The following is an 11,914-nucleotide window of genomic DNA, read 5'->3' as shown; positions in this document are numbered from 1 at the left end:
GCTGCGGGAGAACAGCATACATCGAGAGATTCAAGTATTTCCCAGATGAAGTGGAACCCGGTAGCTGAAAAACTGAGCTGAAAACGCTTCTTCCAATACTCCAGAGACCTGTCCATCTCGCTCTCCCCTTCATGCCCCTGTTCTTTCCTGGCCTGGCTGTGGACACCTCATTAGCCGTTGCTTTTTGCATAAAATATTCAAGACGCCTCCATCCCAAACCAAAAAGAGAGAAAGTGGCGGTGGGCCGAGAGAGAGAGAGAGAGAGAGAGAGAGAGAGAGAGAGAGAGAGGAGGCGAGACGCCACCCCTTCCCACCTCGGCTTTGTCCTTCCTGGGGAGGCGGCCGCAGCCCCGCCGGCCCGGCCCCGCGCGCAGTAAACCATCTCACAACACACACACACCGCCGTCCGTGCTGTCCGTCCGCCCTCCCGGCCTCTCCTCAGACCTCCCATCCTTCCGCTCTCCTCGGACAGGGCCCTAACAAGCTCAGGCTGCGAGAAACGCCGCCACCTACCCTCACCCTCGTTTACAGAAAAGCAAGGATGAGGGGGGAAGAGCAGCTGCAGGAATCTGGAGGGTGACTTTCCCTCCCGCACAGAGCACAAGCGCACACCATTCGCCCCTCTCTTTGTTGTGGTTCACCGTCGCTGCCCGCCACGTGGCTCGGCCGAAGAACCCGGGCTTCGGGGCTTGCAGCGAGCCCCAGGCCCCGGAGGGGTGGTTTGAGGACGAGGGGGTTGTCTTCGGGGAGACCTAGAGCTCGGGACAGAGGCGGGAAGCAGGCCCTGGGCAGCGGAAAACATACTTAGAGAAGGGGAGGCGGCTGGGTAGCAAATACAAAAATAGAAATAATTTGTTGGGGGGACGCCCGCCGGGCTTCGCGCCCGTCCTTTCCCCCAATTCCTGCAGGTTCCCTTCAGCCTCCCGCGCCGGGGCGCCCCCTGCCGGCAGCTTTAGCGGAGGGCAGCGCGCGGAGGGCACGTGGACGCCCAGAGGGCGCGGGGGGCGTGGAGGGGACTCCTGGGCACGGCCCCCGGTGGCGGCGACGTAGTTATCTGGTGAGAGGCGCCTCGTCCCTCTGGTCCGGCGGGCTCACGGCCGTCTTGCTCAGCACAGCCGCGGAGTAGGGCAGGAAGCCGCTCTCGGAGCGCGGCGCCGCGGCGCTGCAGCCGAAGTCTGAGCCCCCCGCGGCCCCCGCGCCGCCGCCGCCGCCGCCGCCGCCCCCGCCGCCGCCCCCCCGCGAGCCCAGGGCCGCGGCGGCGGCGGCGGCGGCAGCCGCGGCAGATTGACTGCTGTGGCAACTGAGGCACGAGCAGGGCGCGGAACCGCCGCTGGGGGGCGCCCCAGCCGCCGCGGCCGAGGAGGCTGCCGCCGCCGCCGCTGCTGCAGCCGCGGCGGCCGAGGCCGCGCTGTTGAGCCCCGCGGCGGCCGCGGGCGTCTGGTAGAGGCCCGGGTGTCGGAAGCTGCAGAGCAGCTCGGGCCGCGAGTAGGGGTGCGAGAGGGCGCGGAAGGTGTCCAGCGGGCGGATGGAGGTAGCAAAGGGCGAGGAGGCGGCGGCCGCTGCTCCCGAGGCCGCCGCGGCCGCGGCCGCAGCCGTGACGCCCACGTGCGGGTAGTAGTGCAGCGGCACGTGCGAGTGGAAAGGGTAGGGCAGGCTTCCGGTGGCGGCCGCGTGCGTCATCATGTAGGTGTAGAAGCTGGGGTCGGCCGGGTGCGGCCAGGACATGGCCAGGCGCTGCCGCTTATCCTTCATGCGTCGGTTCTGGAACCACACCTGCGGGGAGAGCCGCAGCGCGGCCCGCGTTAGGGAGCGCCCCGCCCCCGCCCGCGCCCCGGGCCTCCCCGCCCCTCCGGGGCCTCCGAAAGACCTGGCCTGTTCCCCTCCGACCCGACCCAGCGCCCAGTCCCCTGCCCTCCCCGCTGGGACAGAGCGGGTGGCCGAGCGGACCGCGGGGCACACCCTCCTCGACAAAAAGACTCTCCTACGCTGGGTCCGACTGCTGCAGCCCCTCGGGCTTCTGCTCCCTGACTTTCTGCTGCGTTTTCTCGTCCCAACGCCACCCTTCCATTCCGCCCCACCGCTCGCCGGCACCTGGCGCCCAGTCCCAGCATGTGCACCGCCTGGGCAGGGAGGCTGCGGCTGCAGCTTGGGGAAAAGGCCGCCGCTCCCGGTGCCGAGTCCTCTGACCTACAGGAGCCTGCCCGTGGGGTCACTGGTTCGATTTCGATGTTGAAGGGATGATTTTGTTGGGAACATTTGCCTCCAATGAGTGGTGGGAATAACTTCCTCTTAAACTGGGAAGGGGACTTTTCTACGCCCTCGCAGCCCGGTTTCTAATGAAGACATCATCCCCTAACTTAGAGAAAGTCGGAGGAAACCGAAGGGAGATCTCCGCACCCCTCCCCTGCCCCATGGAGTTTCCCGTTTCCTTTTTCCAGAGTCGGATCCTCTGTGAAGTATTCACCACGTCGCCCAACCTCCCGTCTATCTCTCTCTCTCTCCGCCCGTATAATAAAACTAGTCACCTAAAATGTGTAAATAAGGACAAGTTCACTGCGTTGTCTCTCCAGGGGGTTGTCCTTTCCTGTTGCCCCGGGGGAAAAATACTTAGAAATACTTTTTTAAAAAACCCAATCGGTTTTTAAAATACAGTATCATTTTCTCTGTGTTGTAACGATTTCTGTGGGAAATGAATGTCCAAGATCAGAAGCAAATGGAAAGTTCCACGTCTGGTTCATACCAGAGGAACAAAGCCCAGCCTGCTCCGCCGCCTCAGGGGAAGTGGAGCCATGGCCATGGGCACCTGGACACGAGCGAACGGGCGACCGTCTGCGGCCTCGGCTCCGCCATTCAGGCCCTTCCCAGGTCAGCCAGGCCCGACAACCGTTCGGATTCGGGAAATAAACATGCCGATTCCTTTGGTGACTCTCCCTCGCGGGTTTTCAGGCCCAGCTAAGTCTAGCCCCCCAGTAAAGGAGACACAAACATCCACCCAGACACCCCCGGGAGGCCAGAGCCAGGCGCCTGCTGGGATCCGTACCTTGATGGTGGTTTCGGGCAGGTTAAGCGCAGCGGCCAGCTCGCACCGGCGGGGCCGTGACACGTAGTTCTCCCGGTAGAACTCCTTCTCCAGGCGCGCGATCTGTTCGCGGGTGAACGCCGTGCGGTAGCGCCGCACCTGATCGGCACCGGAGCCGGAGCTGCCCAGCGCCGCGCCCCCGCCGCCACCGCCGCCGCCGCCGCCGCCTCCATGCAGGCTGCCGAGGCCGGAGCCCGACGAGGACGTCGTGGTGCCCCCGGCGGAACCGCTCTCCGCGTACCCTGGCAAAGGAACGACCGACAGCGCATGAGTCACTGCAGGGCCACGATCCCCTCGCTGGGGCTTCGCGCGGCTGGGGGAAGCTGCGAGAGCCAGGCGAGACGCTGCCTGAATTGATGGGGTCTGTCATGCTTACAAATTGCTGCCGTTAATGGAATCAATAAAGTTTGGGGAGCACTTCATAACCAAATAATAAGAACTCAATTAGGGTGGTTTTTAAAAAAATAATAATTGGAAATTTTCAACTCTGGGAAAATTGGCCAAGGGAAAATGCCCACATCCAGGCGCAGTTTGGGAAGCTCTGGGCTGGCCATGGTCTGGGGACCACCGGGCAGCTTTCTGTGCGTCCTCTAGCCCTTCTTTGACGGTTTTTGGGGTTTGTTTAAAATTTGAACGCCAGCCGCCGCTCAAACCGGAACCATGAGGGGTGGACCTTACTTTTCCACTCTTTTTCTCCCGCTGACCCAAGCGGGTCTCCCAAAGGCGCCCGGCGAGGCTCCCCCCGACTTACTCAGGATGCCCCCTCCACTCGGCCTTGGGAGCTCAGAGCAGAGGAGACCAGAGCAGCCGCTCAGTGCACTCTTCCCTAGCCTAGCGGACTCCGCGGCTGGCTAGGGGTGGGTCGGCGCGCACCGGCTTTAGAGCCGGGCGCAGGAACGTTTTCTCCGGCTCGGGAGCCGGGGCAGGCCGTCAGGCGGGCCTGGAGCCTCAGGCCGGCGCCTCTGGGAGGCACTCAATGATCAGAGCCCGAGGGCACGATCTCCCGCAGGCGTCCCGCCCCTGCTAGAGCGGGCGAGCGGCAGCTTGCTGCGGGGGGAGCAAAGGGGCAAAGTCACGGGGAAGGGCAGGCAGCAGCCCCGGAGGAACGGGGAGGATGGGACTGGAGAGCGCGGCGCGGTTACCTTTGCCATTGTTTTCCTTAAGCGGCGCGGCGCCGAGGCCGCCGGGGGAGCGCAGAGCGGAGCAGCCCACCTCCACGTCGCTGCTCATATCCGCCTCGGCGGCCGCCTCGGAATAATGGCCCGGCTTTTTGCGGCCCTCCGCGGCAGAGGCGATTTCGGAGGAGACGGTGCTTTCGCTGCCCGGGTGCTGCAGGTTGAACAAAGTGTCTATTTCGAATTTGCCCTTGGCAGGGAGGTCTCCCAGAGAGCTGTGCAGGGGGGCGGACGGCAGGCGCGGGCTAAGGCGAGCCGGGTGCTGCGAATTTTCCAGGGCCTCGAGTACAGCATTGCCAGCCGAGTCGGACAAATTGGAGAACCTCTTGCCGGCCGTGGGGCTGTGCAGCCCTCTCTCCATCAGAATCATCTCTTTTCTTATTCTTTCCATCATCTCAGCTTTCTGAAAAATGTCACAGTGGTCCGGCTGTCCCGTCCTAATGATGGGCTGCGCCTAGGGCTAATTCTCATTCAGCCCCAGCGAGCGCCTCTAGATATTATTATCTCTTTTGGAGGGAGGCAGAAAAATTGTGGAATGCCAGAGCGAGGGAATGACTGGTCAAAATGACCCATACATCCTTCCGAGCCCAAGATGTCATTCATCAAAAAGTAGCGCTCGCTCGTCATTAAGGTACGAATGACGCCGTTCGAATAATCATTTATTGTAACAGGTTTATAAGCAAATAAATACACGCTCCTGTCAGTGGGTAATGAAGGCAGCTTCGGAGCAGACAAATAGATCCAGGTAGGAGGCTTGAAAAGACAAGAAGTGAGGAGGAAGGCTCCGGTCCTTTGCCGGTTCAGAGCCGGTTCTGCTCGCCCGGGGGTTTGGCCTCGGGGGTGAAATTGACAGTCTGATTAATAGAGCGCTCCGCGGCACATTTCCCCCTTCATTTAGGGGCATCATTACGCTCTCAGTTTGCTGGGTTGCCCCTTAGGTCCTAATCATGCAGCGCCTTCCTCATTTTTCCTCGGACACAGATACGTGTTAAATAATAGATAATGCTTTGATTTTTCCAGAGTAGATCGTCGTAGGGAAGCTTCTTTTTTTTTTTTTTTTTTTGAACATTTACAATTGGGAGGGGGTGAGGGGTGGACAAGGGGGAGGATGTAGGAAGAGTTGCGTAAGGAGAAGACCTTGCGCTCCTGTCTGGATTACTTATCTTTTGAATTTCAGAACGAAATATGTCTTTTATTTAACAAATAGGACGCCGACTTCTCTCTCTCCCCCACTTCGCCTCAGCCAGGCTGCTCTTCTCCTTCCCAGGAGAGAGAGAGAGAGAGAGAGAGAGAGAGAGAGAGAGAGAGAGAGAGAGAGAGAGATCTTGTAGACTTTTGAAAGCAGTTTAGTGCTACGTGGCTGGGGAGGTGCACTGGGCCCGCGCCTCCAAACGGAAATCATTAGGTCCTCTCTGATTTTTTAACACCGTTTGCAGAGTGAGTTCTGAACTTGAAGTCCCAGGTTTTTTGCTTTTATAATCTTGCTGATGGATAGGCTTCTCGCCTACGGGTTTTCCCTGGGGGAAATGAACTCTGCTGGACGATTTCATAGCAGAATTCGACAGCTAACTTAAAACGCAGTCGCGATTTACAGCGCCATATGGGCCGCCCCAAATCCACTTTTTACGTTGCCAGCTTTCCCCTTCCCTCTTCAAATCAAATTGTTTGTGGCTAAGTTGCCGGGTCTCGAGGTCAAACGAGGCCAAGAAGAGGGCCTTTCCCCCCTACCGTCCCGCTGCCCTCTCTTCCCTACTCAGCTCTCCTTCTCGCCTTCCTCCCTCCCCCCACCCCGGCCCCTTACCTGTCGCCCCGGGTATTCCCCGCGCTGCCTCCCGGCGCGGAGAGTTGCGGGCCAGCCTTGCTGCTGCTCCTCGCCGCCTGGGCTCGGCGGCTGAGCCTCTTGGCGATGACTTTGATGGTCATAACGACGCCGGTGGCAACCATTTTTACGAAGATCAATCTTTACTCAAGGCCCTTGCACGGCTCCTCCCGCGCTTACACCCCACCCTGCCCGGACCCCAGATGCACTGTGCGGGTCCGCCCGCCAGCAGCCCACAGGGAGAGAGACCCACGGCCAAGGCGGGGTGAGCGAGGACAGGGATGGGGCGCCGAGGTCAGCCCGCGCGCTTCCGAAGCGGCCGAAAGACCCGGGGCAGTCTGGGCGCCGGGCGCGGGTCCTGCGTCCCCGCCTCAGCACCAACCCATACCCCAACCCAGGCCCCCCCTTTCCTCCCTGCCGCCACACCCAGCACATCGGGGTGTGCGAGGGGCAAATCCGGGATCTATTTGTCCATCTCTGTGTTGGCGCTTTGCTTTTAACCTTGGCCCCGTTGGGGGCGCGTCAGGAATGTAGGGGAGGCGAGGTGTGAAGTATATTTATATACATTTATATACGTAGTCAATGCCAAAAGTTTCTCTCCTTTTCCCCTTGGCGCCAACTTATTTCAACGACACGAGCCTTGCTTAGAAAATCAATTCCACCTCTTTAAGGAAATAAATGGAGTTCTCCCCAAAGGTGAGAACTGGAAAGCTGGGTAGGCGTTGTGGCTGGGGAGGTCGCGGTGGGGGGACGCGGAGCAGGCTTGGGGTATTCAGAGGACTTGGCTCGCAGGCACCTCCGCCCCTGCCCCAGAGGCCACCCGGCTCAGAAAACTGCCAGCCCTTTCCAGCCGGCGTTCCGGGTCAGGGCTCAGCCTCGCCGGGGCCCCCACCTCTCCCTCCCTGCTCCCCAGTCCGAGCTCCCAGCACCACCACTCCGCGCGGGCCGTGCCCAGCGGAGGGGAGGAGGGGAGTCGCTGAGCAGGAAACTGGAAAGGGTACCCCTCTCCCAGCCCCACTTGCTTTGGGGACTAAATGGGACACCTCAGTCCTGGCTCGGGTTCGTGGTGGGGACGGGGGACCAAGGGCCTGGCGGGGAGAGGGAGGGGGACAGATGCGAGGAGTCGGGGCGGGGGGGTGGTTCGGGCGGAGGCGCGACCAGGGCGGAAATCGCGGATGCCTTTATTGCTGTCGTTTGGCGCCCCCATCTGTTTTCCTCGAGGTTTTGGCGGCCGTGAGCCGCTTTCAATCGCAGAAGCCGCGGCTGAGTTGTGCGATGCGTACACTGACCCTTCACCCTTCCCCCAGCCAGCGGGTCCCCCCGCTGCCTCCCGTCCTCTGGGACCCCTCACCTCAGGGCCCAATGTCTGCGCCAAACCTACCTCGGTCTGTTGGAAAAGGGAAAACACCATTTCGCGGGCACACTTTGATTCATTAGGGTTCTGAAAACTCTATCGCACCTTTTTAAAAAATACATATTTTATTGATTTTTTACAGAGTGGAAGGGAGAGGGATAGAGAGTTAGAAACATCGATCAGCTGCCCCCTGCACACTCCCCACTGGGGATGTGCCCGCAACCAAGGTACATGCCCTGGGACCCTTGAGTCCGCAGGCCGACGCTCTATCCGCTGAGCCAAACCGGTCAGGGCTCTATCGCACCTTTTCAATAACACTAACATTTTGCATTTCAGCACGTGCATTATGACAGGTACATGTCAGGGACACTGCTCACTGTGGAAGGCGCCTATTATTTTTCACTAAACTGCGTTTAGCAGACAAGGTTTTCACAGGAGGCAGTGAAGATTCCTTTACAATGTTTCATGCCCCTTCGTTTATTTAGATTCCACACCCACAAGTAATAGTAATAGTAATATTGGCCAACTTCTAGGTAGCTTTTGGTCTGAAAGCACAAGTGCTTTTCATATCTATCATCTACCCTACACCTCACAGCAACTCTAGAAGTCAACTGTGTTATTACCCCTTTCTCAGAGGTGAGAAGCCTTCCGCACAGAGAGGGTGGGGATTTGCTCCCGATGTGAACTTACCTTGGATAATATCCCCGTTATAAGGTACACAAACCCTGGGCAGCGTTTTTTGGTTGGGTTTCTCGTTTTGCATGCATCTCCTTTAAATCCGGACCTACCTCCCAGACGCTGAGCCTGTGTGTGCAGGGTAGGTAGTGAGAAGATTAACACAGTTCTGTTGGCGTTTATTAATGAAATGCCCAAACCTTGCACTTCTCCCAGAAAATCGGCTGAAACTGGAAATGGGCTTTGTCAAGTGTCCCCACTTTTTAAAGACATAACTTTAGGGCTATCGCGGCCTCCTACCAAGGTACAGGACTCAATAAAACAAGACAAGGATCCACCCCGTGTCCTCACGCTTTGACAGGAACTTTTAATGCGCATTAAGGGTGAGGGTGCGGAAAGGATTTTCTCCAAATAGATTGAAAAGCAATTTTTGCTCAAAAGGAGGAATTTCAGGAAAGAGGCCTAACTTGAGGGACGGGTAGGCCTTCAGACCAAGTATTTGTTTCTTGCGGAGCGGCAGGTTCTCCACTTTGGGTCGATTGAAGATAATAAAAACTTGTCCGTGCTGCTGGAGAAGAGGGGAGGGCACCCCCCGGACCACGGGGCACAAATCCCACCGCCGCTTTGGGCCGCAAGCTCGCTGGGCGAGGGGTGTGAGGGAGCAGCTGTCTGGTTAGAGCCTGAGCTGCGAACCCCGGGCACATTTTCCTTAGGCTGAGCGAGTTCCCCACCGCTTGGAGGTTTCTTGGAGGTTTCGGTTTATGAGGGAAGACGCTGGTTTGGGGAATCCAGGCCTGACTCGGACTGGCAACTTTCTGCGGCCATCCCTGGCAAGTCAGCCTTGAGTTTCTGCCTCTCTCGGGTCTTTCTGGCTGCTTCTATTTTCCTCCTTCTTCCCCCTAGAACCCCGCACCCCACCTGGGTGGAGGATGGAGGAGTACTTTCTCCATGAACTCTGGGGCTACCTAGGCACACTGCCTGTCTGAAACTTGTGCGCCCGGAGACGTGACAGGAAAACTTGCAGGGACATCTAGCGCCAGGCCTGGGGAACTGCGCGCCGCGGGTCCGGGAAGCGAAGCCCGACCGCTTGCCCCTTCTCCTCCCTCCCTGCGCCCCCCAACTCCACCTCACCCCGCGCCCCTTGGTCCTCAGGCATTTCCCTAACCTTCATCCCGTGGCGATGCCGCTGACCACACCACACGTGCATTTCTGGTAGAGACAGCGGAATGGGGGGAGGGGGGAAGAGGGGGAGGAAAGAGGGGAGAGAGAGAGAGAGAGAGAGAGAGAGAGAGAGAGAGAGAGAGAGAGAGATTGATTCTCTGTCATCCAAAAGGGCCGACAGAGTTTGCATTTTCTGGACTTCAGTTAATAATATTGCTAGACAAGTGTGTTCCGAGGACAATCCCACACCTTGAGATGTGGACAAAGCAGCAGAAAATTGCTGCGGTCCCAGCTTTTGTTTTGCCAAAAAAGCAAAAGTAACCCAGGTTCCCAGTTCTGGTCCCACCCTCTGGCGCCCCCTCCTCAAGGAGATTAGTGCTTCTCTGAGAGGGACGATGCTCCCAGAGTTTAATTCCCACAGGAAATGGAGGCGTTCTCTCCGTCCCCAACAGGGCCAGCTGCCCTGTGGGGGGCAAACCTGGTCTCCCCAAAATGCGCTTTGGGTTTGGAGGGGGTTTTCTTAGTTGTAAACAATTTACATTAAATAAATTCTAATTCTGTTGTTAAATCCAAATGGAATACTTACTCCTCAGATCTAAAAAGTGCTCAACGCAGGATTCCACGGTCTGGCTTTTGCTAGAGACCCTTTTCTTCACCCTTGGTTTGTTGTTGTTGTTGTTTAAATTCCTTTGGATATTTCCAGCCTGAGTGAAACTGGGTATTGTCTGCAGAGGGAAAATTAGTTCCAAAGTTGTCAGGGCACAGACTTGGTTAAGAACACTGTCCAGCCATACTCACTGGGTTTAAGACTTTACGTTGGAATTAAGACTCTATTTCTACACTGAATTTTTGGCATCTTACAAGTTAATTAGGAGGGTGTCCCACTCTGATAGGACTTGATCATTGTTGCCCTGGCGCTAATGGTCACAGATTATGTGGTTAATTGATAGCTCACTGCTGTCTTGGCAAGCAGAGGAACTTATGTTCTTCAATAAATCTAAATCACAGCCTGCACCTACCTGCTCCCCACCCAAAGACAGGGACACGATTTGAAAGATCATCTATCTACAAGGAGGGAAAAAAAGAATGCTACTTCAATATTTCAGAATATGACTGATTCCCAAAAAGGGTGTTTGTGGAAGGAAAGAAGGAAGGGGAGTAAGTGATGAGAGGAGAGGGCAGAGTTAATCCGACTTTTTCTCTCCCTGGCAGAGTGGGACTTTGGACAATGAGGGGCTACTCTGAGTTTCTCACCAAAATCAGGAAAGGGGGCAACACTGATTTCACTGAATAACACATTGGTGTTTGGACACATTTATGGCTGCAAACGATTTTCATTTAACAAAGACTATTTATTTCTGTTGTTAAAGCCCCAACTAATACACCCACACACAGTCTGTACTCCTGGCCAGTTTAAGAAAATTATTCCTATTAACTTTAAACCTGAGATCAGCTTGGACATAGGGTATACAAGCTAAATGAAATGTTTCTGCAAATTCAGCCTCAAAATTCCTTCCCTAACTACCACCCCCTGCTTGTAAACTCTGTGTCTTATTGGTTCATAAAAAGAGCAGCCCTGACTTGGTCTGGTACTCAACCACAGCCCTATAATCCAATAGCAGCAGCTGACCTGGGGTGCTGGGTTTAGGGGCCCTCATAGGGTCCAGTCAGAGACACTTGCCTATGGGGAATGCCCTCTCCTAGGATGTGAGGCTACCCTGGAGGCAAGGGCAGTAGTGGCAGGGATAGCAAGAGGCAATGCTCTTTATTGCTCAGTCTCCCTGGTCTCTGAACACTCTCAAGATTCATCAGAGAAACCCCAAGTCCTGCAGGAGACCCAGAGGCAACTGGAGGCAGGGCCACCATTGGGAACTGTCTTTCAACCAGGGCATTCATCCAGACTTTCCTTCCAGTCCTGCAGAGCTTAACTTGCTGCGTAGGAAATTCAGCCAAAAGTGAAGTGTGGTCTGAAAACAGCCAATCTTGACAAGTTCTTGCTTCCTATTTTAATATCACTTTCTTCATTCTTTAGCATATAATCAGTTTTTAAGAGGTATTTGTGAGATAGAAAATCACACAGATGTCCCAGAGTACAAAATCACAGGGATATTTAGTTTTAAGAGACTGAAAGTTCATTGGTTCCAATTATGTCTTAGAAATATTTCAACAAGTTTGTGTGTGGTTTTTTGTTTTGTTTTGTTTTTTTGAGGTCACAGAAAAAAATTCTAAGTATCTTTGTCTTCTCTTTCTCTCTGAGAAAAAAAAAAGGGGGGGGAGACAAAGGGGAAAGTAAGAGCATTTCAGAATAGCATCCCAAGATTGGTTTGTTGGGTAAAGAGAACCTAGCCATACTCTTCTAAAAAGTCAGTCACTGTCACCTAACCCTGACTGGCATTTTCTTTAACGCCGATGCAGCTTCCATTGCTAACTTTTGCATTCTCTCAAAGTTGTTTTCATCAGCAAATTCCTATTCCCTATGATTTTTTGCAAAGGCTTAGGCTCCTCCTGTCTCAATTTGATCAAGAACATGTCCAGGACTTCAAAAAGGTCAAATTCCCCCGCTTTTCCTTCCCGGGACCCCTCTCATAACTTTCCCCTTTATTTGAGCCTTTTATGGTTACTGGGTTTTGCGTGTCAACACTCCCAACACC

At 55.9% G+C, this 11,914-nt stretch overlaps 1 protein-coding gene across 1 annotated transcript; it reads right to left on the bottom strand.

Moving 5' to 3' along the window:
• Nucleotides 1-1,050: 1,050 nt before the first annotated feature.
• On the bottom strand, nt 1,051-4,648 carry EVX2 (even-skipped homeobox 2). The gene is made up of 3 exons (XM_070423413.1): nt 4,222-4,648; nt 3,041-3,321; nt 1,051-1,773 (listed from the first exon to the last, which is right to left on the bottom strand). The coding sequence occupies exons 1-3, from the start codon at nt 4,646-4,648 to the stop codon at nt 1,051-1,053; spliced, it is 1,431 nt and encodes a 476-aa protein (XP_070279514.1).
• Between the last annotated feature and the right edge of the window lie 7,266 nt (nt 4,649-11,914).

This window comes from Myotis yumanensis, unplaced genomic scaffold (genome assembly GCF_028538775.1).
Source record: "Myotis yumanensis isolate MYYU_CA2020_CCGP unplaced genomic scaffold, mMyoYum1.0.hap1 SCAF_8, whole genome shotgun sequence".
In the NCBI taxonomy this organism is placed as follows: Eukaryota; Metazoa; Chordata; class Mammalia; order Chiroptera; family Vespertilionidae; genus Myotis; species Myotis yumanensis.
The sequence above is the reverse complement of the archived record's forward strand: the minus strand, read 5'-3'. Positions and strand labels throughout refer to the sequence as shown.

What these genes read in the sequence shown, in the direction of transcription:
- EVX2 (XM_070423413.1), bottom strand. Translation starts at nt 4,648, where the DNA reads ATGATGGAAAGAATAAGAAAAGAGATGATTCTGATGGAGAGAGGGCTG. An exon ending in TAAGGAAAACAATGGCAAAG is followed by an intron (nt 3,322 to 4,221) that starts GTAACCGCGCCG and finishes TTCCTTTGCCAG; the next exon opens with GGTACGCGGAGAGCGGTTCC. An exon ending in TGCCCGAAACCACCATCAAG is followed by an intron (nt 1,774 to 3,040) that starts GTACGGATCCCA and finishes CTCTCCCCGCAG; the next exon opens with GTGTGGTTCCAGAACCGACG.